The sequence below is a fragment of the Dunckerocampus dactyliophorus genome, chromosome 2, assembly GCF_027744805.1.
Source record: "Dunckerocampus dactyliophorus isolate RoL2022-P2 chromosome 2, RoL_Ddac_1.1, whole genome shotgun sequence".
In the NCBI taxonomy this organism is placed as follows: Eukaryota; Metazoa; Chordata; class Actinopteri; order Syngnathiformes; family Syngnathidae; genus Dunckerocampus; species Dunckerocampus dactyliophorus.
Window position 1 is genome coordinate 24,082,994 of NC_072820.1, and position 22,007 is coordinate 24,105,000.

The 22,007-nt window shown below is 40.2% G+C and overlaps 2 protein-coding genes across 6 annotated transcripts in view; both read right to left on the reverse strand.

Moving 5' to 3' along the window:
* xkr4 (XK related 4) overlaps positions 1 to 2,729 on the reverse strand; it is a 28,452-nt gene extending 25,723 nt beyond the window's left edge. For both annotated transcript variants that reach the window (XR_008569604.1, XM_054768185.1), the window contains exon 1: positions 1,737 to 2,729. Coding sequence is in view for 1 of the 2 variants with exons in the window: in XM_054768185.1 (XP_054624160.1) it covers positions 1,737 to 2,536 (800 nt within the window). In the remaining variant the exon portion in view is untranslated. The remainder of the gene's footprint in view (positions 1 to 1,736) is intronic.
* Positions 2,730 to 4,874: 2,145 nt separating this feature from the next.
* The window catches only part of LOC129177639 (E3 ubiquitin-protein ligase RNF31), a 32,925-nt gene continuing 15,792 nt past the window's right edge, over positions 4,875 to 22,007 (reverse strand). For all 4 annotated transcript variants that reach the window (XM_054768978.1, XM_054768979.1, XM_054768982.1 and 1 more), the window contains 15 exons: positions 20,705 to 20,938; positions 20,476 to 20,631; positions 20,216 to 20,380; positions 19,939 to 20,124; positions 17,715 to 17,921; positions 17,428 to 17,601; positions 16,478 to 16,576; positions 16,320 to 16,409; positions 13,522 to 13,636; positions 10,601 to 10,713; positions 10,210 to 10,320; positions 10,005 to 10,053; positions 8,573 to 8,669; positions 7,184 to 7,349; positions 4,875 to 6,494 (listed from right to left, as the gene is read on the reverse strand). In XM_054768978.1, the coding sequence (XP_054624953.1) occupies positions 6,444 to 6,494; positions 7,184 to 7,349; positions 8,573 to 8,669; positions 10,005 to 10,053; positions 10,210 to 10,320; positions 10,601 to 10,713; positions 13,522 to 13,636; positions 16,320 to 16,409; positions 16,478 to 16,576; positions 17,428 to 17,601; positions 17,715 to 17,921; positions 19,939 to 20,124; positions 20,216 to 20,380; positions 20,476 to 20,631; positions 20,705 to 20,938 (2,013 nt within the window). In that variant the 3' untranslated portion in view covers positions 4,875 to 6,443. The remainder of the gene's footprint in view (positions 6,495 to 7,183; positions 7,350 to 8,572; positions 8,670 to 10,004; positions 10,054 to 10,209; positions 10,321 to 10,600; positions 10,714 to 13,521; positions 13,637 to 16,319; positions 16,410 to 16,477; positions 16,577 to 17,427; positions 17,602 to 17,714; positions 17,922 to 19,938; positions 20,125 to 20,215; positions 20,381 to 20,475; positions 20,632 to 20,704; positions 20,939 to 22,007) is intronic.

The window sequence follows — 22,007 nt, forward strand, 5'->3', positions numbered from 1 at the left end:
GGTGAGGAGGAATACAAGCCAACACCAAAAGAGCATATTTATTATCATCATTATATTTGTCCAAACAAATGTGCCTTTAGTTGTACCAGGCATTAAAATGGATCAATAAACGGAAGAAAAAAGGATGGTCTAATCATTTTTTCCATGACTGTATATTTAAATATATCACATATTTAAATTATACATTTATTTATTTTGTAGAAAGGTTTTTAAATGAAATTAAAAAGTGAGAGATATATAAAGCTTTCTTTTTAAATACAAAGTTTTGTGCTATTATTGGTTGCTGGTGTCAACATTTCAGCTTTTTCTCATTGTGCCTTTTGCTCTGTTTTTACCATTTTTGCCATTTTAAAAAATTTTATTTTGGTTCTGCAGTGATGCAAAGACAAATGAGCCATGGTCCACAAATGGCCCGTGGGCCGCATTCTGGGCACTCCTACTTTTGTGGATCTTCGTCGGGGTCGGGCTTGTGGCGCCGGCTCTATGAGAGAACTACAACTCTTTTTGGCTTGTTGGCTCAGCGTTGTGGGCGAGCAATGGTGGTTGAGGGCAGAGGGGCCGACTTACACCAGTCAGTCCTAATGACCAGCGTTTTTGAGGTGTGCATCAATGGAATTTAATTTGTGCTTTAATTTTGAGGCAGCAAGGGCAGATTTTGAACCACATTAACGTGTAATAATTACTGTTGTGTGAGCAGGAACATCGCTGCGCTCTGTCTCTCTCTCTCTCCCTGTCGCTCAACCTGTGAACGCTGCGAGCCGAGGCGAGCCGGTGCACGTGTGTGCGCTCATGGTACCTGCGGTCGGGTTTCGGGGACTGGACCCCTGGCTGGAGCTTGCGGGTTGCGTGCCAGGAGAGCGGCAAGGCGTACGGGCGTGGTCAGTGGTCAAAATGCATGCCTGTTGGTCACTCTCCGGGAGGGGAGGGCACTGATGTAAAAATACATTTTTTTCTAATATTCTCGTGATCGACTGGCAAAGACCCAAAGATCGACCAGTAGCTCGCGATCAACGGGTTGGTGACCTCTGATATAAAACTTTTAAACGTGGTCGCATGTGTTGCTATGGTGACTGCAACACAATGCTTGTATCAATACTGTATACACATGCTGTACAGCAACAATGTTAGCTCAAAGCCCACACAAACTAATTTTATTTAAAAAACGCCACAGCAGTAACACAAATGTACTTTAAATTGAACAAAGAACTTATAATCATTGAAAGTCATTGAAGCAGTGACATTAATTGAGTGTCTTAGTAGCATTTTTGCTACTGTGACAGATACGTCATAGCAATTTTAAGGCTAAACACCTGACTTATATTTTCTAGCTTGTTTTCTAGGAATTCATTGAAGAAATATAGTAAGAACAGTTTAAGTGTAATATTTGACACCCTATTAAAGCATTAGAATTGTTAAATGGATTTAAAATGATATTTCATGGCGAAAAATAAGCTTTTGTAAATGACCTAGCTTACCTGACACTGCCATTTTAGGGAAGCCATGACCTGTGATAGTCACATGACTGTCACGTGACACCCGCTCCAAAACGTTTCCTATTGTCAATTAGGGACTTAAGTTCAAGTCAAGCACAAAGCTGTATAGGTCACTTTTGACCACGTGTATGGGTTTTAATGTGGATGGCGCCAATCGGAGCAGGTTGTACTGATTATTGATGATGATTGGTAGTACACATGAACAGCAAACAGCAATAAAAGACTAATACTTGTAGGTCTTACCTCCATATCTGTCCCAGTTGGAGGATGTGGATGAGGGCCTGAGAGAAGCACACACAGAAGGAGAATGAGGTGGATGGTTTACGGGTTCGGGTGGGCATGGCGGTGCTGGTCGTGCTGGTGGTGTTGGTGTTCCTGCTGGCGGTGGATGCTTGTCTCTGTGGGGTGACAGGGTGGTGCTGAGGGCTCACGTCTCCGCTCAGCAGCTTATTCCCGTCCATGTGCGGACCGTCGGCGGGTTCCGCTGCGTCCTCTGGGGCGAAGTCGTGAACAAACCACCGGAAACTGAAGAGCTGCACGGAGAAGGAGCCCAGTACGACGAAGACTAGCGTCAGGCCAAACCACCAGTAGTCCCGGTGCAGGTAGTAGTCCACCGACAGCCACACGTCGGTGCCCACGTCCGCCACGTACACGAGCATGGCGGTGAGGATCCATAAGCAGTCCCACACTGGGTTCTGGTGCGGTTCCTGGCCCAGACCCACACATGCCGACCTGGAACCTCCTCCTCCGCCGCCGCGGCCGCAGCATCGCGACTCCCCGTTGGCGAACTCCGCGTCCCCGGTCCCCGTGCCGTCTGCCTGGACGCTCGGGTGGAGCCCCTGGATGGAACCGGAGTGGTCAGAGTTCTGCAGAGGAGTGAAGGCCACGTCGCTCTTGTTCATCTTCAGGACGCCATCAGACTTGGCCGCCATGATGACAAGACTGTGCTGCCTCACCGACACCCTGATGTGTCTCCTCCTCCTTTCTGAGCAGAACCAGAACCGATACACTGCTGCCTGCTCATCACACAAGCACACAACCATCTACACTTCACATGTTCTCGTAATCATTCCGCTAACATCCAAACTCAAAGTCCGTTTTGTGTCTGGAAGTCGGCACGCTCAGGTTCTGGTTCTGAGGCTTTGTCACAAGAACACATCCATCCTAAGTATGGACAAAAGAAGGAAGGATGCCGCCATCATCATCTTCAATGGCAGCGACTGAGAACTATGACATCATCTCTATGACGTAATCTCTTCCCGCCTTCTTGGCTGCTCTGGCGGTCTAAAGTGTGGCTCTCGGGCCATTTGAGGCAGGCAAATCATTTTTTATTAGCCCAAAAATACCATTTTAAAAAGAAAACTAAATATTGGATTGAAAAAGCTTTTTTTCCACTTCAGCTGTTGTTTTTTTTTTTTTTTAATTTTCCAACTATTTCAACTTTCTTCTTGCAAACATTTGAACTTCCTTCTTAATATTCATAAATTTTGTTTTTGTAATATTCTGACTTTATTCTCCATTCTTTATTCCACAACCTTATTTTCCAACAATTACGACTTTGTTGTTTCTCATAATATTCTTACTTTAAAAAAAAAATAGCTTTTTTCTTTAATATTTCAATTTTATATTGCGTTATTCTCATAAAATTACAACCTTTTCTCATTAGCTCACAACTTTTTTCCATCCATCCATTTTCTATATCATTTGTCCTTACTTGGGTCACGGATATGCTGGAGCCTATCCCAGCAGTCTTCAGGTGAGATGCAGCGTACACCCTGGACTGGTCACCAACCAATCGCAGATTACAGCTTTTTTTCCTCTTAATATTCAGACTTTATTCTTATAAAATTACTGCAGATGTTTCCATTTCCATTGTTGCTGATTTTTTTTTCATTTGTTAAATTATATTTTTAAAATGTGCCGCAGACCAATAATAAAAAAAAAAAAAACAGCTGAGGGCCACAAATAGGCCCTGGGCGGCACTTTGGACACCTGATGTAATGTAAAGAGAAAAGTTTGAAATAATGACATTAATAACATTACTTTATAACATTGTTTCATTAAATATCCGACGTTAATTGTGTTAAAAAGCATCGTTTATATAGCACGCATTTAAAGTCTTATGAGTTTATTTTCACTAACTTAGAGAAGATGAGTTTGTTGTAGTTGCAGGTTTCTTGGTGTGGAATGAGAGTCTCCAGCAATGTAGGTAAAAATGTAAAATACGATGTGATTTTTTCCCCATATAATTGTAACGTAATTCATACCAGGCTGACACGGCATCATCAACTTTGGCTGAGTAGCTTCTCAATGCTTCAACTCGACTAGCTCCGCGATGACTGCTTACTTGTAGTACAATTTTTTGAAATTCGTATATTTGTAAAACATTTTTTAATGGGCTACAAGAGTGTTAAAATGTCCAATTGTGGTCATTTAGTGTACATTAAAATAGACAAATAAAAACATCAGCCAAGCAGGTACTATAGCTGCACCATGGACAGCGTCACTCACCACTACACTTCTCCGCACTCACTGTTGTACAGTGACTATATACTAATATGGCGTAAACTAAGCAGCTGGTACCAGCTTGTACTTTTACTTTATTCTTCAAAAGAAGGTGGATACTTTTACCACAATACATTTGCAATGGGCATTGTTCCGGCAGCCAATGACTGCAAAAAATTATGATGCCACGCACCAATCAATAAACAGAAGAGGGTGTATGATTGGTTGTTTGCGTCAGGCGCCAATATAAGCAGAACGTTAGGGCGTTGCCACGTGGCTCGCAACATTTTCTGGTTCTCGTTCTCTTTTTTTTTTTTAATTGAATTGATTGAAGTAGTTGCTAACATTTAATTTGTTTTGTTGTGTTCTAAACAGGCTGGCAAATAAAGCTAAAACACAATTTTTTATTTGTTATGTATCAGTTATGAAAGCTTCTAAAGCAAGTTCAACTTGACTGCTCTTTCACAACAATTTTTTAAAAAGATGCAATAAGTTACACTCATACTATTTGTTTTACCAGTTAAAACACAAATATGAGATGTAACCTGTTTTGTTGATGGTTGCACTGGAAAATGTCCAACTTTCATTGTAAAGCATATGTATTTTAAAGGTTTATAAACTTGCAGTCCTTTTTTTCTGGACATTTGTGAAAATAAATGTAACTGCGAGTACAACCTTGGTGAGGTTGAATAAATCAATCACACACATTGATGTGAGATAAATGAATGCCATTATGTTCAGTCAACACATATTTTTTAACATTTTACTTAAGACGAGATGATTTTCCAATCCAAAATGAAATAATTTAATCTCCTTTTCATATTCTTTCCCAACAAAGAAGTACCTGTATCAAAAATGTAAAACACTTACAGTATCTGGAAGGTTGGAGGGCATTAATGCAAATTCATGTGGGTCATAAATCATCAATGAATTATGTGTCTGTAAATCCATTCTCATCAAATATGCACAAATACAAACATGCACCTGCATGCAATATTACAATATCTTGTTCAACATTTTTACAACGCATTGTACATGACAGTGTGCACCAAATGATGGATGTCGTATTGTGACAATTCCATTAATGAGATCATTCAAAAACTGACACAACAAAGACTTTACTGCTCACCATGTCTGCTACTTCCTTTGTATTACTTCATGGTGGCTGCAGAATAGTAACTTATTAGTGCTTCCCCATGTTAGGGCGATAGTAAGCTACGATAGTAATAAGTAGGGCTGTAACAGTACATGTATTACTAATCACATGTTCATTCAGTGTGGTACAGAGACTTACCAATTTCCCCACATTAAGTGAGTGACAGGTGTATGGCGTATACTTGGTAAACAAATACTGTGCAGTCCGGTCTTTGGCTAGCGATAGTGCCAAAAAGAAGCCAAAGCTTGAAAAGCCTCTTACGTGGTTGAAGTCTCCTGTTTGGGAACATTTGGCCTCCCCGATGAAATATGTAATACAAAGTCAAGTGGACAAGATGAAAGCACCACCATTGTTCAGTAAAGATGGGGAACGGGACTCCAAGCTGCAACTATTAAAACAGTCATCGTTTGTTTATCACCGTTATTGGTTCCAGACCTGACTGTGTACATTTAAGTAGGAAGCAGAATTCCTTATTGATGAATGGAATATTTTTGTACTTGGAGCATAGAAAAACTGTTTAAGACCTTCTCCATACAGTTTCTGACATTATTAGAGATCTCTAGACATTAAATAACACCCCTATAGTCACCTTTGCTAGATAGACACGTTAGCATTGGTGGAGTTCCTTATTGATGTTCCGTTTTTTACTTCCCGTTTCTATACAGTACTTCCTGCAGTGGCTATTGTCTCATCAATGTAACATGTGACACCTACTGACCAGGGTAGAATATTACATTTCATCACAACATATCTTTGACTGCATCTTTGGAATGCCTTATATTTGTATTTTAGTTCATTTAGCATTTTTTTAATGCTTGAAAATGCTTAATTAAGGCAAAAATACATATAATTTGCTTAAATATGCATATTTTTTTGACTAATAATAGTTCATAGCCAAATACGAAGCAGCGATGATTTATTAATTCATATATTTTTGAAAAAGCGTAATAAGAGTGAAGCCACAAAATTCTCAGCATGAGAGGCGAGGGATGACTGTATACACTTCAACCAATAAGGAACTTTACCACAAATAAAATAATCATTCTCACCCTTCAAACTCTTAGCAGTTAACCTTGTCTGCATCCTTGCACTTTAATAAAAAGAAAGCTTGTCAATTACTATATATTATTTTATCTTTATTTTTGTATTTATTGAGTTGGATTTATTGGACAATTACCCGCTAGCAGTTTTTTTAAATTTCATTTTCGAAATTCCTTGACTGTACCCAAAATAATGGTTGGATAATTTTGTGAGCAGTGTCTACATGAGGCATTTCTACTGTAATGTAGTCATTTCTTGCGTGGGACCTTGTCACCCAAGGGAACTTCATCCATCAGTTTCTGCAGATTAGTCACAGAAAGATGTTAGTGGAAAAACACACGCATGCACGCACGCACACACACACACACACACACAGTGCAGTATTCACAGCGCTTTACTTTTTCCACATTTTATTATGTTACAGCCTTATAGCCTTAAAGTGAATTTAATTCCTTTTTTCCCCAAAATATTGTACACACAACATCCCATAATAACATAAAAAACGTTTTGAAATGTTTTCAAATGTATTCAAAATAAAAAAGTAAAAAATGACATGCATAAGCATTCACAGCCATTGCTCAATACTTTGTTGCTGCATCTTTGGCAGCAATTCCACTCAGTCTTTTTGAATATAATCCACAAACTTGGCACACCTACGTTTGGACGCATTCACCCATGGACATTCACAAAGTTGTCCTGAAGACACTGCTTTGATATCATGGCTGCGTGTTTCAACTAAACTTACAACAGGCGGAGACTCAATTGTTAGCTTCATGGAAACAGCTTTGAATACTTACTGTATGTACATGATAGTTTTTAACATTTTTAATACATTTTCAAAACTCACACAATATCAGGCATTGTGTGTCGAATTTTGAGGAAAGCAATTTATTCAATTTTGGAATAAGGCTGTAAGATAAAATGTGAAAAAAGTGAAGGGCCGTGAATAATTTTTGTATCCATTGTAAACGCTCTTCCATACAGTTACCTCGAGGAGTCTGCTGTAGTAGATGAACCCATCCTCTCCGTCCTTGCGGGTGTCGTCTACCTTGTATCTCCTGCAGGCCAGCAGCAGTTCATTGGAGCTATACAGGTGTGCTGGGTCGATGGAGTAGCTGTTGATCAAGCTGACCAGGTATTCTCTGTAATGCTTCCTGGATAGCGGCACAAAAAGTAGACCATAAAACAGGCTGCAACTTTTCATACGGTAACAATACAGACAGTAGAAATTGGTCTCATTCACATCAGTTAAGATTTCACTTGAAATTTCATTTTTGCGTCTTACAGCAACTATGGTGCGTTCAAGGACGGCTGAACAAAGTCTGAAATCTCAACACTTGACGAAGAAACATTATCAGTCAAGTATAAATGCATAAACTTGTACATAAACTTTTTTTTTTTAAACAATGCAGCATGTATACAGTACATTTTACCTGTACAGTAATCACTTGCCACTTTAATAATATAATATTCTACACTGGTCACTATATGTCAGTAATGTTACTGTAATGTTGACTGAGACACACAAGCACCAGGCATTATAGCCGGAACGACAGGCTTTTGTTTTCCAGTTTTGAATGATATCACAACAGGCACAATAACCCCTAACACGGACTACTGTTGTGGCTGTCACCCACGCCGAGCTAAAACTCAACTATGAATACCTGACGTCACTTCCTGTCCACCACCCCATTCAGTTCCCCTAGCACCGGAACAAATTTACAGCAACACACATAAGCACAATGCTAACATGTGTGAGTCTATGTCTTATTTTCTCTTATTATGCCTACTACACTATATTGGGTAATACGAGTGTAAAGGTGACTGTGTTACTTCATGCCTAGAGGGCTCTAATAATGTTAAAAAACGTCTTTAGTAGACCATAAATAGGTTTTCTATGCTCCAAGTACAAAAATATTCTACTTATAAATAAGGAATCCTACTTTGCGGAAATTCACTTAGCACGGTTGGGTCTGGAACCAATTACCCGTGATAAACTAGGGATTAATGTATTTACAAATTATTACCGCCATATGGTAAAGGCCGCGAATGCTTATGTACATGTGATTTATAACTTTTTTTAATAAAATTTTTTATAAAATTTAAAAAAAAATTACATTTGCAAACATTTCAATGTTTTTTTTCCATGTTGTCATTACAGGGTGTTGTGTGTAGAATTTTGAGGAAAAAAATGAATTTATTCCATTTTGAAATAAGGCTGCAACATAACAAAATGTGTAAAAAGTGAAGCGCTGTGAATACTTTCCGGATGAACTGCACATCATGACAAAGCGCCTGCACTGAGGGGCTAAGAAGACACAAGCCATGGCCTCTGTGAGCACAGAAAATAACACGGAATGAAGTGAAGGCTTCATACTCGCAGAGTCCAGCGTGTCCCGGTTGGGTCTGTGCTCCGCAAGCCGAGTCAGGTTGCTGGCCTCCGTCATCCTTCTGCTCGATTACCCCACAAAGCCCTTGGAGAGATCGGGACCAGAGGATTGAAAGTGTGTGAACTATGCGGCCACTGCAAGCATGATGCTGATTCATGTCTTATTGAAACTGGTATACAAATGTTCAGTTATACTGAACATCACTCATCTGTTACAGAAGTATTTGGTCAACGACACACGGTAGTTTTATGATTTGACCTTTGCGCACCACCACAATTGGTTTTAAGGTGAAATAAAATAATGAAGATGTGACTGAAGTGGAGACTTTTAGCTTCAATTCAAGAGCTTTCATAAAAAATGTGACATTTACCATAAATCCACACATAACTGGTCATATCAGTGATAACAGTCATGATGATTTGACACCACATGATTTTTTTAGATATCAATACATACTGTAACTTAATGTTTTGACATGGAGCCATTTGACCCCATAACTACAATCAAGCTTCTTGCTTTGCAAAACAGAAGGTGTTCAAAGCGCTTCCCACGCTAATTAACGTGTGTGATGGCGGAGGACACAAAAGGTAATAACGATTGTCATTGGATTTCCTGTACTTAGTCAATATTATGTGTGTAGCAGAAATTGCGTTTTTATTTTGCAAACAGCACATCAGCAAAAATGGAAAAAACAGCAGTAACAAATATGTTTCAATTAGGCTGAAATATTAGGACAATAAAGTCATATTACAAGAAAGTCACAATTTTATGGTGACAAAGTTTATATGTTTGGAGAATAAAGTCACGATATTATGAGAATAAAGTTGTAATTTCACGAGAATAAAGTTGAAATATTAGGAGAATAAAGTCATAGTATTATGAGAAAAAAAAGTTGTACCTTTATAAGAATAAAGTTGTAATGAGGAAAATACATATAATTGAAAAATAAATATTAAAAAAATGTAAAATAACAGTTATTAAAATTAATGATGAGATATTAAGGATATCTATCTTTATATTATGTGAAACAAAAAAAAAAACAGAATAAAGTTGCAATTCTGTGAATATGAGGTTGAGAAAAAGCTATAATATTACGACAATAAAGTCAAAATATTATGGGAATAAAGTCAGAACATTTGAAGAAAATATAAATGTTGAAAAAAAATACAAAAAAAGTGTAATGAAGGAGAAAAAGTTCATACTAATAATACGCTTTTTCACAAAGTTGAGATGCAGGCTGTTATTTCTTTCAATACATACAGTACAACTTCTTAGTATATCTACCTGGGTTGGTATACAACGTAAAATATCAAAGTGGCTCCTCCATCCTTTAATTTTTCAGTATGTGGCCCACGATGGAAAAAGTCTGGCCACCCCTGGTGTACGGTATGTAAACAAAGTAACGTTCTGATGTCCTACCTGTCTGTGTTCCGGGAGGAGGATCAGTATTGAACGCAACCCCATTGTTCTGGCATTTGCAGAGAAAAGAGGAAGCATTTAAAACACTAAAATCTCTGGATAGAATTTACATACTTCATGGAGGTATTGTCATGATGGTAGTCATTTCTACCAGATGTTATCTCTCTTACAGACAAACTAACAGAAAATACTAGAAATCAGGTACCTCCAGTAAAGCTTGGAGTCTCGAAGGCTCCCAATCTCTCAAGTAGAAGAGACAGTCTCTGGGGTGATGGGCATGGAGTCCAGATACGGTGCACTCATCCACAGCACAAGTCTAGTGGGAAGCCAGAAAAGCAGAATAGCTTTACTAACAACTAAGAACATTTAGGAAAACCAATTACATAACACTACATAAAGTAGTTTTTTTTTTTTTTTTAAATCTTCATGAGGTATGATATCAGGGATGGCTAAAATATGTAGCTAGAGGTAACACACGAATTGGTGGTAGTACAGTGGTAGCACAGTTTTAGTGGTATAGCAATAAAGAAGGGAGCAATAATGGGAAGAACTGAATACACTTTATGACCATCAAATGATTGGGTAAGTTAGCATACTGTGTGAAAAGGGTTGTTGCAACCACTGCAGAACTGGTAGCGACACTGAGAGCAGCAGAAGTGCATGCAGCCTCCTTTGGACAGCGCGTACTGGAAGCGACAGTTAGGGCAGGCTGGAAGAGAAGAAGGTGAAACAGGTAGGAGGACATTAGCAGGAAACATTTAGGGCAGGGGCGTCCAAGCTTTTACCAAAAACAAATCTAAAGATGCAGGTGCCCCATTTACATTTTATAAACCACCCTGTAGAAATATGCAAAGATGTTTTTTGATATTTAAAGAAAAAAAAAAAAACAGCCTGCATCTCAGCTTTGTGTTATCGGTGACAAAGCACATTATTAGTATGAACATTTTTGCAATTTTTTTTCTTTTTACAAATATTGTAACTTTCTTCTCACATTTTTTTTTTGGTTAATACATGTATTATGACTTCATTCTCATAATATTTAGACCTCATCATTGTAATAGTATTACTTTTACCCAACCAAATTTCCCAAAAATTGCAACCTTAAGTTTTTTTCGTTCCTCATTTTACAAATTTTTTTCATAAATTTTTTTCTTCTGCTCTTTTTTTTCCCCCCTTTTGTGTTTTTCTTTAAGCTTTCTTGCTAAAATCGTATTTTTAGAATGTTCCGAGGGTCAATTAAAAGACAGCAATGGGGCGTAAAATGGCCCCTGTACCGCACTTTGGACACTCCTGATTTATCTTAACCTGACCGGGAGGACCCCAAGGCGTTCCCAGGCCAGCTGTGAGACATAATCTCCCAAGCGTGTCCTAGGTCTGCCCTGGGGCCTTCTCCCGGCTGAGCATGCCCGGAACACCTCACCAAGGAGGCATCCGGACTAGATGCCTGAGCCATCTCAACTTGCTCCTCTCGATGTGAAGGAGCAGCGGCTCTACTCTGAGCTCCTCCCAGATCTTCACCACGATGGTCCGGTACAGTGACCACATTACTGCAGACGCTGCGCCGATCCGCCTATCGATCTCACGCTCCAACCTTCCCTCACCCGTGAACAAGACCCCGAGATACTTGAACTCCTCCATCTAGGGCAGGACCTCATTCCCAACCCGGAGGGAGCAATCCACCCTTTTCCGACTGAGAACCATGGCCTCGGATTTGGAGGTGCTGAGTCTCATCCCAGAAGCAAACGCTGAAGTTCACAGCCATCCATCAGGACCACATCTTTTGCAAATAGCAGAGACGTGATGCTACTGCCACCAAACTGGACTCTCTCAACGCCTTGGCTGCGCCTAGAAATTCTGTCCATGAAAATTATGAACAGAATTGGTGACAAAGGGCAGCCTTGGTGGAGGCCAACATTCACCGGAAACAGACTCTACTTACTGCTGGCAATGAGAACCAGGCTCCTGCTCCGGTTGTACAAGGACCGAATGGCACGTAGTAGTGCCACCAATCCCAGACGCCCGGAGCACCCTCCACAGGACACTGCGAGGGTCACGGTCCACAAAGCACATGTAGACCGGTAGGGCAAACTCCCAAGTACCCTCCAGTACCCTTGCAAGGGTGTAGAGATGGTCCAGTGTTCCGGGACCAGGACCTCCTGGCCACCTCCTGTAGCTGAGGTTCATACCCTTCTCTCCAGCACCCTGGTAGAGTTTACCAGGGAGGCTGAGGAGTGTGATCCCCTGTAGTTGGGACACACCCTCCGGTCACCCTTCTTGAGAAGGGGGACCACCACCCCGGTCTGCCAATTCAGAGTTACTGTTCCCGACTTCCACGCAATGTTGAAGATACGTGTCAGCAACGACAGTCCCTCAACATTCAGAGCCTTGGAGAATTCAGGGCGAAACTCGTCTACCCCCGGAGCTCTGCCACTGGGGAGCATTTTGACTACCCCAGATACCTCAGCCACGGTGATGGAACTGTCCGCGTTTGTGTCCTCAGTCTCTGCTTCCTCTATGGAAGGTATGTCAGTGGGATTGAGAAGGGCCTCAAAGTATTCCTTCCACCGTCCGACTATATCCTCAGTCGAGGTCAGTAAGCCCCGGTCCCCACTGTAAACAGTGTGGACCGGGCATGCTTCCCCTTTCTGAGGTGCCGGACGGTTTGCCAGAACCTCTTCGAGGCCAACCGAAAGTCGTGCTCCATGGCCTCACCGAACTCCTCCCACACTGGAGTTTTTACCTCGACCACCGCCGAAGCCGCGTGCCGCTCAGCCTGCCGGTACCTCTCAGGTGCTTTAGGAGTCCCACAAGCCACACATGCTCGATAGAACTTCTTCAGCTTGACGGCAGCCCTGACCTGTGGTGTCTATCATCGGGTTTGGGGCTTGCCGCGATGACTGGCACCGACCACCTTGCGTCCGCAGCTCCGTTCGGCTGCCTCAGCAATGGAGGCAGGAAATAGGACCCATTCGGACTCAATATCCTCATCCTCCCGGGATGCAGGCAAAGCTCTGCTGGAGGTGAGAGTTGAAGACTCGACGAACAGAACACTCTGCCAAACGTTGCCAGCACACCCTCACTACACGTTTGGGTCCCCCAGGTCTGTCCGGCATACTCCCCCGCCATCTAATCCAACTCATCACCAGGTGGTGATCAGTTGACAGCTCAGCCCCTCTCTTCGCCCATGTGTTTTGGTACTTTTGATACTTTCTAATAGGAGTGATACTTAATTTGTCCACTAGACGTAGCCAAAGAGGGGACACTAGCTAGGGCCAAAAAGAAGTCGACTAATAGATGAAACAAGTGTTGCCTTTATATTTTTAAATCCTTAAATTACTTTGGTTTATAGAAAATAAAATTAAAATGAATTCACATGAGCTTCTTTTTCTTTAGACCAAATGTACATGAGGTAGCTTCAACTAAAGGTCAGCATGAGTTATGGCCAACTGCAAAGATGTGTGAAAGACAGAGGTATTACAACAAAGCGTGTTTGTGTGTGTGTGTGTGTCACACTCACTAATGCCATTGTCTCGTAAGTAGCCAGCCAGGCCCTGTTTCTGATACTCCGGATCGTTCTCTCTCTTCCAGGACTGGAATTGTTCACAGGATAAACCTGCATGCTGAGATTCCCACTGCACACACGTAAACATGATATGAAGTGGTGCATATGGACTGGTTCAAATATGATACATACTGTGTATGGATGTGATATGGAGTGGTGCAAATATGATGATACACAATCCATGGCATGCTATGGAGTGGTGCAAAATGATTATATACGGCATGTAAACATCATCTGGAGCGGTGCAAATATGACAATACATGACATGTAAACATGATTTGGAGTATTGCAAATATGATACATGCTGTTTATAAACATGATATGGAGTGGTGTAAATGATGACACATGACATGAAAGCATGGATACAGAGTGATGCAAATATAATACATACTGTAAATGAACAACATATGGAGCAGCCCAAATATGATACATGGCATGTAAACTTGATATGTAGTGGTGCAAATATGATGATACGGTACATGGCATGTAAACCTGATTTGGAGTGGGCAAATATGATACAGTCAAACTTGTCTATAGCGGCCACTAGAGGGAGTCTGCAAAAGTGGCCGCTATAGACAGGTGGCCTCTATAGACAGGTTGGCGTCCAGTTTGAATGTTGACCAGTAGAGGAAAAAAAAAAGAAAAAAAAGGGGAAATAATAATAATAATAATAATAATAATAATGCTGACCAGTAGTGGGCACTGCGGACCGCGGATAAAAGTTGTACAGCACTACTAGGCTTGTTATTATCATGGTTCATGGTTTTAATTCATCCTGAACATGCACGAGTCAAACAGTAGCACATCACATAGTACAATTCACAATTTTGCATGTCCAAAAAGGAGTAGGAAGAAGCAGAGCTTATTTAATCCTACCCCTCATCAGTTTCACATCAGTTGCAATTCATTTATTCACCTCTTGTTCTTCCAAGTGTACTTTGTAGGTCTACATGACAATGTAGTGCAATCATAGCCAGGGTTTTTACTTACTAAAAGGAATCTAGAGGCTTAATAATAACTGATAGAATATATCCACGACCCACAGAACAAAGCTGTTCTAGTAATGTCTTACGCTTGTTTTTAATATTTTACTTTTTATACGGCAGAGTGTCATTACAGCTTTAGTTCATCAGGAAGTGACGAGAAGTGATGGTGGGCGTCCCGAGCAGGACAGCTAGGCTCAGTGCTAGCTGTGAGTTTCGAGAGAGTTGGGAAGTGTGTTTATGTTGGCGTGGATGTAAAGTCCTGCAGTGTTCTCCGCTGTTAATAAAGCCATTAAAGTGCATCGGCGACGTGAGTCTCTCCTTCCCCACAACAAGCAGCATTACAGTATTGACACACATTGTGCACATTGTCTCACACCAGGAAATAAACGGTGTCACTTGTTACAGGCATTGCCTGGACAGCTATGTAGTGGGGCTTGTTTAACCTTTGCCTTGTGGGCAAGCAGGAAGGAGAGACGATGCTGAGAGATGTGTGTGTGTTCTGAGCTGCTGTCTGGTGGCCGCGTTCAATAAATAAAGTTGGCAGAAGAAACAGGAGAAGTTTCCTTCTTTGCTTCGAAGCTGAATAACACTGACAAGTTAACAGACTAGTAGCGAACGGAAAAGAAGACGGCTTTTTTTGTGTCGAATACAGAAGATGAGGACTTTGATGGATTTGTGGATGAGGATTGATCAAAAATAACGTGAGTACATTCTAAAATACTTCAATTAAGTACAACCGAACTCAGTTTTGCTCCCGCTGCCGCATGCATGCTAGTGTATGTTTTTTTTTATTGTAGCGTCGCTGGGAGCACGTCCTGTTCCAAGCCTCCTTTGCGGTAATGTTTTGGTGCAAATGCTTTTAAAGTTGCATGTTTGACCAGGAAATAGCAAGCTCAAAAGAAGACGGCTTTTTTATGTGGAACAACTGACAGTTTGTGTGGATCTTGTGAATGATTGTGACTGAGCTAGGACTCAGTAATTAAAGTCTACATACGACGGCTTCATTGATTGAAAAACAAAACTTTTTCGTGCATGAAGCTTCTACTTGAGTCGGTAATTTGGCCGCTAAATACGGTCAGATATTGACCAAGGGAGACAAAACGGGTGGCTGCTGGCCGCGTTGGACAGGTGACTGCTATACACAGGGTCTATAACATGTAAATTTGCTGCGGGGGATTTTCCAGTGGCTGCTATAGGCAGGTGGCCGTTCTATAAAAGGTGGCCGCTAACACAGGTTTGACTGTACATACTGTAGATGACCATAATATGGAGTGGCATGAATATGATACATGATATGGAGTGGTGCAAATACGATCATACATGATACGTGACATGTACTGTCAGCATGATATGGAGTGGTGCAAATACGATCATACATGACATGTAAACATGATTTTGAGTGGTGCAAATATGATGCATACTCTAGATGAACATGATACGGAGTGATGTAAATATGATGATAAAGGAAATGTAAACATAAAATGGAGTGGTGCAAACGTGAAGCTACATGACATGCAAACTTGATCTGAAGTTCTGCAAAATTATGATACATGACATGTAAACATGATTTTGAGTGGTAGTGCAAATACGATGATGCATGATACATGACATGTAAGCATGAATACGAAGTAGTGCAAATATGATACAGACTGTATATTAACATTTTGCTTGATATTACATGTTCATAAATAATGCAGATATTACTGGTGACTCGTTACAAACTCAACGAAAAAAACCCAACTGATAACGCTGATGTATAATACTTACAGGCTTTTTACACTGGGCACAGAAACTGTTGCGACACTGAAAACAGGTGACTTTAAGTTGGTCTCCGTCATAGATGAACCCATATGAGCACTGTAAACAGATGGTCATCCATTTAGTTTTGATGACTATTAGTGCAAAATGATTCCTTAAGAACTTACATGGCAGCACCACAGGAACTTGGGGTCCTTGATAAGAGCCTGCTCTGTCAGCTTCTTATGGAAGAGCTCATAAACCTCTGGCTCCAGACATTCCCTCAGCTGAAACATTTAGATGTACAAAAACTGCCAGTCAATTAGAAAATGTCAGTCTTTCAATGAAACCACCTCCTACAACACACACGCACGCACGCACGCACGCACGCACGCACGCACGCACGGACACACACACACAACCAACCAAACGTATTTTAGAGCCAACATAGATTTAAAATTTTGTTGAGCGTTTCCAAGCAGTAGCTTCTTCCTTGGTCGGCATCCATGGTAATGTAAAAATGATCCTAAACAATTTCCAATTTCTTCTTCCACACCTTGGCTAAGCGTTGAAACATACAACTAAATTGTTTGAGCTGATCTTGGAATGTGCAGTTGTGGTAAAAATGGTTTTGTATAAATCTACAATTTTCTTGAGTTCCTTGGAGTTTCCCATTGTTTTGACTATCGGTTGAGCCAACGAGTGCTGCCAAAAAAAATCACTTTGTATTGCCAAAGAGACAGTCAATCATGATCATTAACAAGAAGTTAATATGGCTGGGCCTTGTCAAGTTAAAAGACCTTCTAGAACCTTGAACACCAATGATTTAGGTGAATGTATGTACTGTATATATTTGACATATGCATAATTATGATAATGAATAACCAAGAAAAACCCCAAATAAATTCAAACTTGTGCACTTCTTATTTTTAAAAGTCATTAAATATGTGCATTTGTAAATATGAATATTCCAACCCGGAAAAAATGTTAAGGGCTCAAAATTTAGACTGATGACTGTAAGTTACTTTTGACCCGAACTGTGCATACCTGTTAACATTTGCGTTAGGAAAAAAAAGGGACATTTTCCAGCAAATAAGGGAAACTCTGGTCTTCCACCAGACCAAGAAAAATGTCCTACCTGGATGTCCAGGGTGGAGAAGTAGCTGTTGAGGTGCTCAGGGTCATTGATGTCAGGCTCCCAGCAGACTGGACATACCATGTCTCTGATATGTTTGTCCCTTACAACGATGGTGAAGTGCTGTTGAAAACAACCACAACACACAGAACACTGGCAAGATGTCAGGGACTGCATCTGAAAAGAGGACAGAGAATATCTATTTAGAAGACCACTATAAGAAGCATATGCATTTATGTTATCAGTGAAGAGTTTTTGGATAAATCTGCAGACGAACAAACAAGCATTACCTTGCTGTGGGGAAAGACAGAGAGGCAGATGGGGCATTCTTTGGCAAGGACTCTTTTGATGAACTCCCTGTCATGAGACTCCCGTACGGCCTGTACTACATCATCCAGGGAGTATGGGGCGTTATGCTCCAGAAGCAGAGATAGTGCCAGCTCACAGCGGCCCCAGCTTGGAAGATTGTACACCGCTAGTAACCTCCGACATATGCGCTGAAAGTGGACGATCGGTTAAGTACAAGGACACAAGACAAATACCGTTATTCCATTACCAAGAAACAAGACGGACTTTTCATCTAAAAGTTGGTAAAGTGCTGCAAGCATAAAACACCCGTGTTCCATTAATCCCTTGTCGTTAAGCTTAGTTCCTTGAGATCCGACTGACATACTGTACATGTTAGACCAGTGGCAAACATGAATGGAAGTCTCACAGTATTCCAACAGCAGATAAAATGATTCTGTTAATGTTGCCAATGGTACCAATAAATGTAAATAGTTATTCCACACCAAGCCTAACATCATAAAGACACACTGACCACTGCTTAACACTTCTGATGCTCTTATTTTCCACATATTTTTGATCATAAATTTGGTTAGCATGAATGCATTAAGTTAGACTGTGCTACCATAAAAACGCTCATCTTTTAACGTTATGATTGGCAACTCAATCAGAAAATGTGGGACTGGCCAGTGTGGGAACAGCAGATAACCTCGGCAACATAGGCATAAATATGTACACATCTGTGTGATTTTCCAAACAGAGAAAAAATGCAAATGATTCATAGGGATGTGTATTTGGATAGACCTAACACAGTAATATTCTAAACTTTTTAAAAATGCAAACATTGGTCACTTGTCAGCTTGATCAAAGGTACAGTGGAACCTTGGTTAGCCTCCGCCCCTGTTAGCGTGTTTTTCGGTTAGCATAAAAAATTGGTGCCACAATTTTGCCTTGGTTTGCATACATTTTCCCGTTAGCGTACAACATATACTGTACATATCTAACTTATTGTGTGGAGATATGGGGCAATAATTATAAAAGCAATCTTCACTCACTCAATGTGCTGCAAAAAAGATCGGTGAAGATAATTCATAATGCCACGTACTGTATAGAGAACATACAAACCCTTTATTTTAAAATCACATTGCTGATTTAGTAAATTTAAAACTGCTAAAATAACGCATGAAGTTAACAATAACTTGTTACCCAAGAACGTCATACAGTATTTCTCTATAAGAGAGAAGAAGTTTGATCTTAGAGAAAAATGAAACTTAAAACATTTACCGGCACTGTATATGCTGGTACAATGCTGAAAACAGCATTTCTGTATGCGGAATTAAATTATTGAAATGGACTGAGCAAAAAACTCAAACAATGTACCAAACAAACAAAGACGAGCGAATTCAAAAAACAACACAAGCAGTTGATGTTTGCTAAATATACTGTAAGGCAGAAGAGTCTTGAACTTGCTTTATTATGCTTGCCTTTTTTATTTATTATTATTATTATTTTTTATTTATTATTATATTAATTTTTATTATTTATTTATTATTACACTGATTATTATATGGAATAATATCATATGGAATACAGGAAGTGAATAATATATACCGGTACTGCACAAGATGGAACGGATGAGGGGTAGGATTATATAAGCTTTGCTTCTTCCTACTCCTTTTGGACGTGTGGAACTGTAAATTGTTTTCTGCATGTAAAATTAAAATTGCAAAACTATAAAAACATCCTTTGTCTTAACATTTTTGGCTTTCCGGAACGCATTAATTGGTTTTTCATTATTTCTTGTGGGAAAAATTGATTCGGTTAGCGTCCGTTTCAGAAAGTGTCAGACCTTCTGGAATGAATTAATGACGCTAACCAAGGTTCCACTGAATATTGCTTTGTAACATTTTGTTTTTCGTTGCAACATTTGCACCAATATTGCTTATAATATTGTACGAGTCTCATGCTAATGCTAATTGCTAGCGCGTATATGGGATTTCCAATGTAAATTAGCATCGCGCTAGCACATTTGTTTAAATACTTTATGTTGAATGTAAGTAAGTCATAATTGATATGCTTTATGCTGGGGGGGACTGTTGGCTGGGCATTTTGGCTAGCGCTGCTCGGCTCTCATTTAGTGGGGATCATGTGGACGCAGGTTCGAGCCCTGTAAAGAATTGTGCAAAGAATACAAACAAGAAGTGTTTGTATGTTAACGAGCTTTGCTACCTGTTTGTCAGGGTGGTGTATGTCAACGGCAGGCTCAGGTTTGTCGCTCCAAATACGCTCATGAAAGGGTTCCAGCAAAGGGCGCTGCAACAGAGCAAGTGCTCCTCTCACATCTCCACCACTTTGACTCACGACCTCATGACAATGAGCCTCATCACTGAAGCCCTGTGAGCACAGCATCTCTACCTGGGAAATCAGGTCAAAACAGACATCACACCAGCTGCAGCCTTGTACGTGAAGGGCAGAGGGTTTTCTGGAAAAGTGAACAACTCGTGACCTTGGCTAGTCTGTCTCGCAGAGCTTGTCGAGCAGCTCTCTCAGTGTTGCCCCCTGCGATCAGCCAGGCATGCTTGGCTTCTGCTCTGGACAGTTGGAGCACACCTTTGCTTTTGAAATCAGTCACTTTTCCTGAAGCTTCAGTGGGGCCTTCAAACAACCTGTTCTGTGTTGAGAGGATGATTAAATGTAACTATTGGTTGTGAGTCATCGTCCAACAGATCCAACAGACCGCAATGAACGTGAGCTTGTCTCACATACAGACTGATGAGACAACATAGCTGCCAATGTGATGATCTTGTCCAATTGCAGAGGCAGCTCCGACTTCATCCATCTGCACGGAAGAATGCTGCAATCTCCAGCTACCCTCATGCAGGTATACACCTCCTCTGGACTGATGCCATTCTTCTCCCCATCCTGACATTGACAGAAGGAGTAAATACTAGAATACAAGCAGCAAGAAGAGCAAAAAGAAACAAACAGGACTTACCCTAATCAGCTGTATAAGTTTTAGCCCTTCCTCCTTCAGCCGCCTCTGCCTACAGGAGTTCAGGTCTTCTTGGGCAGACTCTTTGGGCTTGACTGGCAGAGCAGGGACGCGTCTGACTGGGTAGGGAGGGCGGAGCTTCGCCGGCAGAGGTGCAGGCTCTGGACGGGCCAAGTCGCACATCTCACACATGGTAGCAGGTGAGTAGTTCAGGTACGTGCAGAACTGACACACCCACTGGTCAGAGGGGCACATAATGGCGAGACAGTGAAAAAAACTGATAGCATTCTTAAAATAGTCTGTGCATACAGTGGGGAAATAAGTAGTTGATCTCCTGCTGATTTTTCTAAGTCAGGGGAGTCCAAAGTGTGGCCCAGGGAAAAATCAATAATAATTTGACAAGAATAAAGTCAAAATATTAAGTGAAAAAAAACTTTTAATCTAGTGAGAAAAAGTAATAATTTTATGAGCATAATGTTGCAATACTATGAGGAATAATAGTGTCATTTCAGTAGCATAAACTTAAAATATTAAAGAAAGACATTTTTTAAGTTGTAATATTATGAGAAAACAAACAAAACAAGGAATAATGTTGTAATTTGTGAAGAATTTGGTTGGGGAAAAACAAGAATAAAGTCAATATATTATGGGAATAAAATCTTAATTACAAAAAGAAAGTTGAAATAGTAATTTTAAAAACCCAGCAAAAATGGAAAAAAACAGCTGTAATTTCAGCGGAATTTCAGAAATTAAGTTGAAATACGAAGAGAAAAAAAATTTTATTCTAATGAGAAAAAAAGTCATAATTTTACAAGAATAAACTCATAATATTATAAGGAAAATGTCATTTTAGTAGGATTGAGTTTAAATATTAAAGAAAAAAAATATTATTTTTAAAAAGTTGTAATATAATGAGAAACCAACAAAACAAGGAATAAAGTTGTACATTTTGGAAAATTAGGCTGGGGAAAAAGTCATAATATTACGAGAATAAAGTCCATATATTATGGGAATAAAGTCAGAATTACAAAAACAAAATCTACTACAAGAAAGTTGAAATATTTGGAAAATGAAAAAAAAAACAAAAAACAGCAGAAATGGGGAAAAGAGCAAAGACCAAAGTTTACTGATAATATTCTTTTTCATGTACGTCACAAAGCTACGTCACTTTTTTTTCTTGAAATATAACTTCTTTGCATATACTTATACAGTTTCCTTTGCAGTTTTATACTATATTATCAAAGTGGCCCTTGAATCCTTTCATTTTTTTAGTAAGTTGCCCTGAGTGGTAAAGGTTTGGACAACC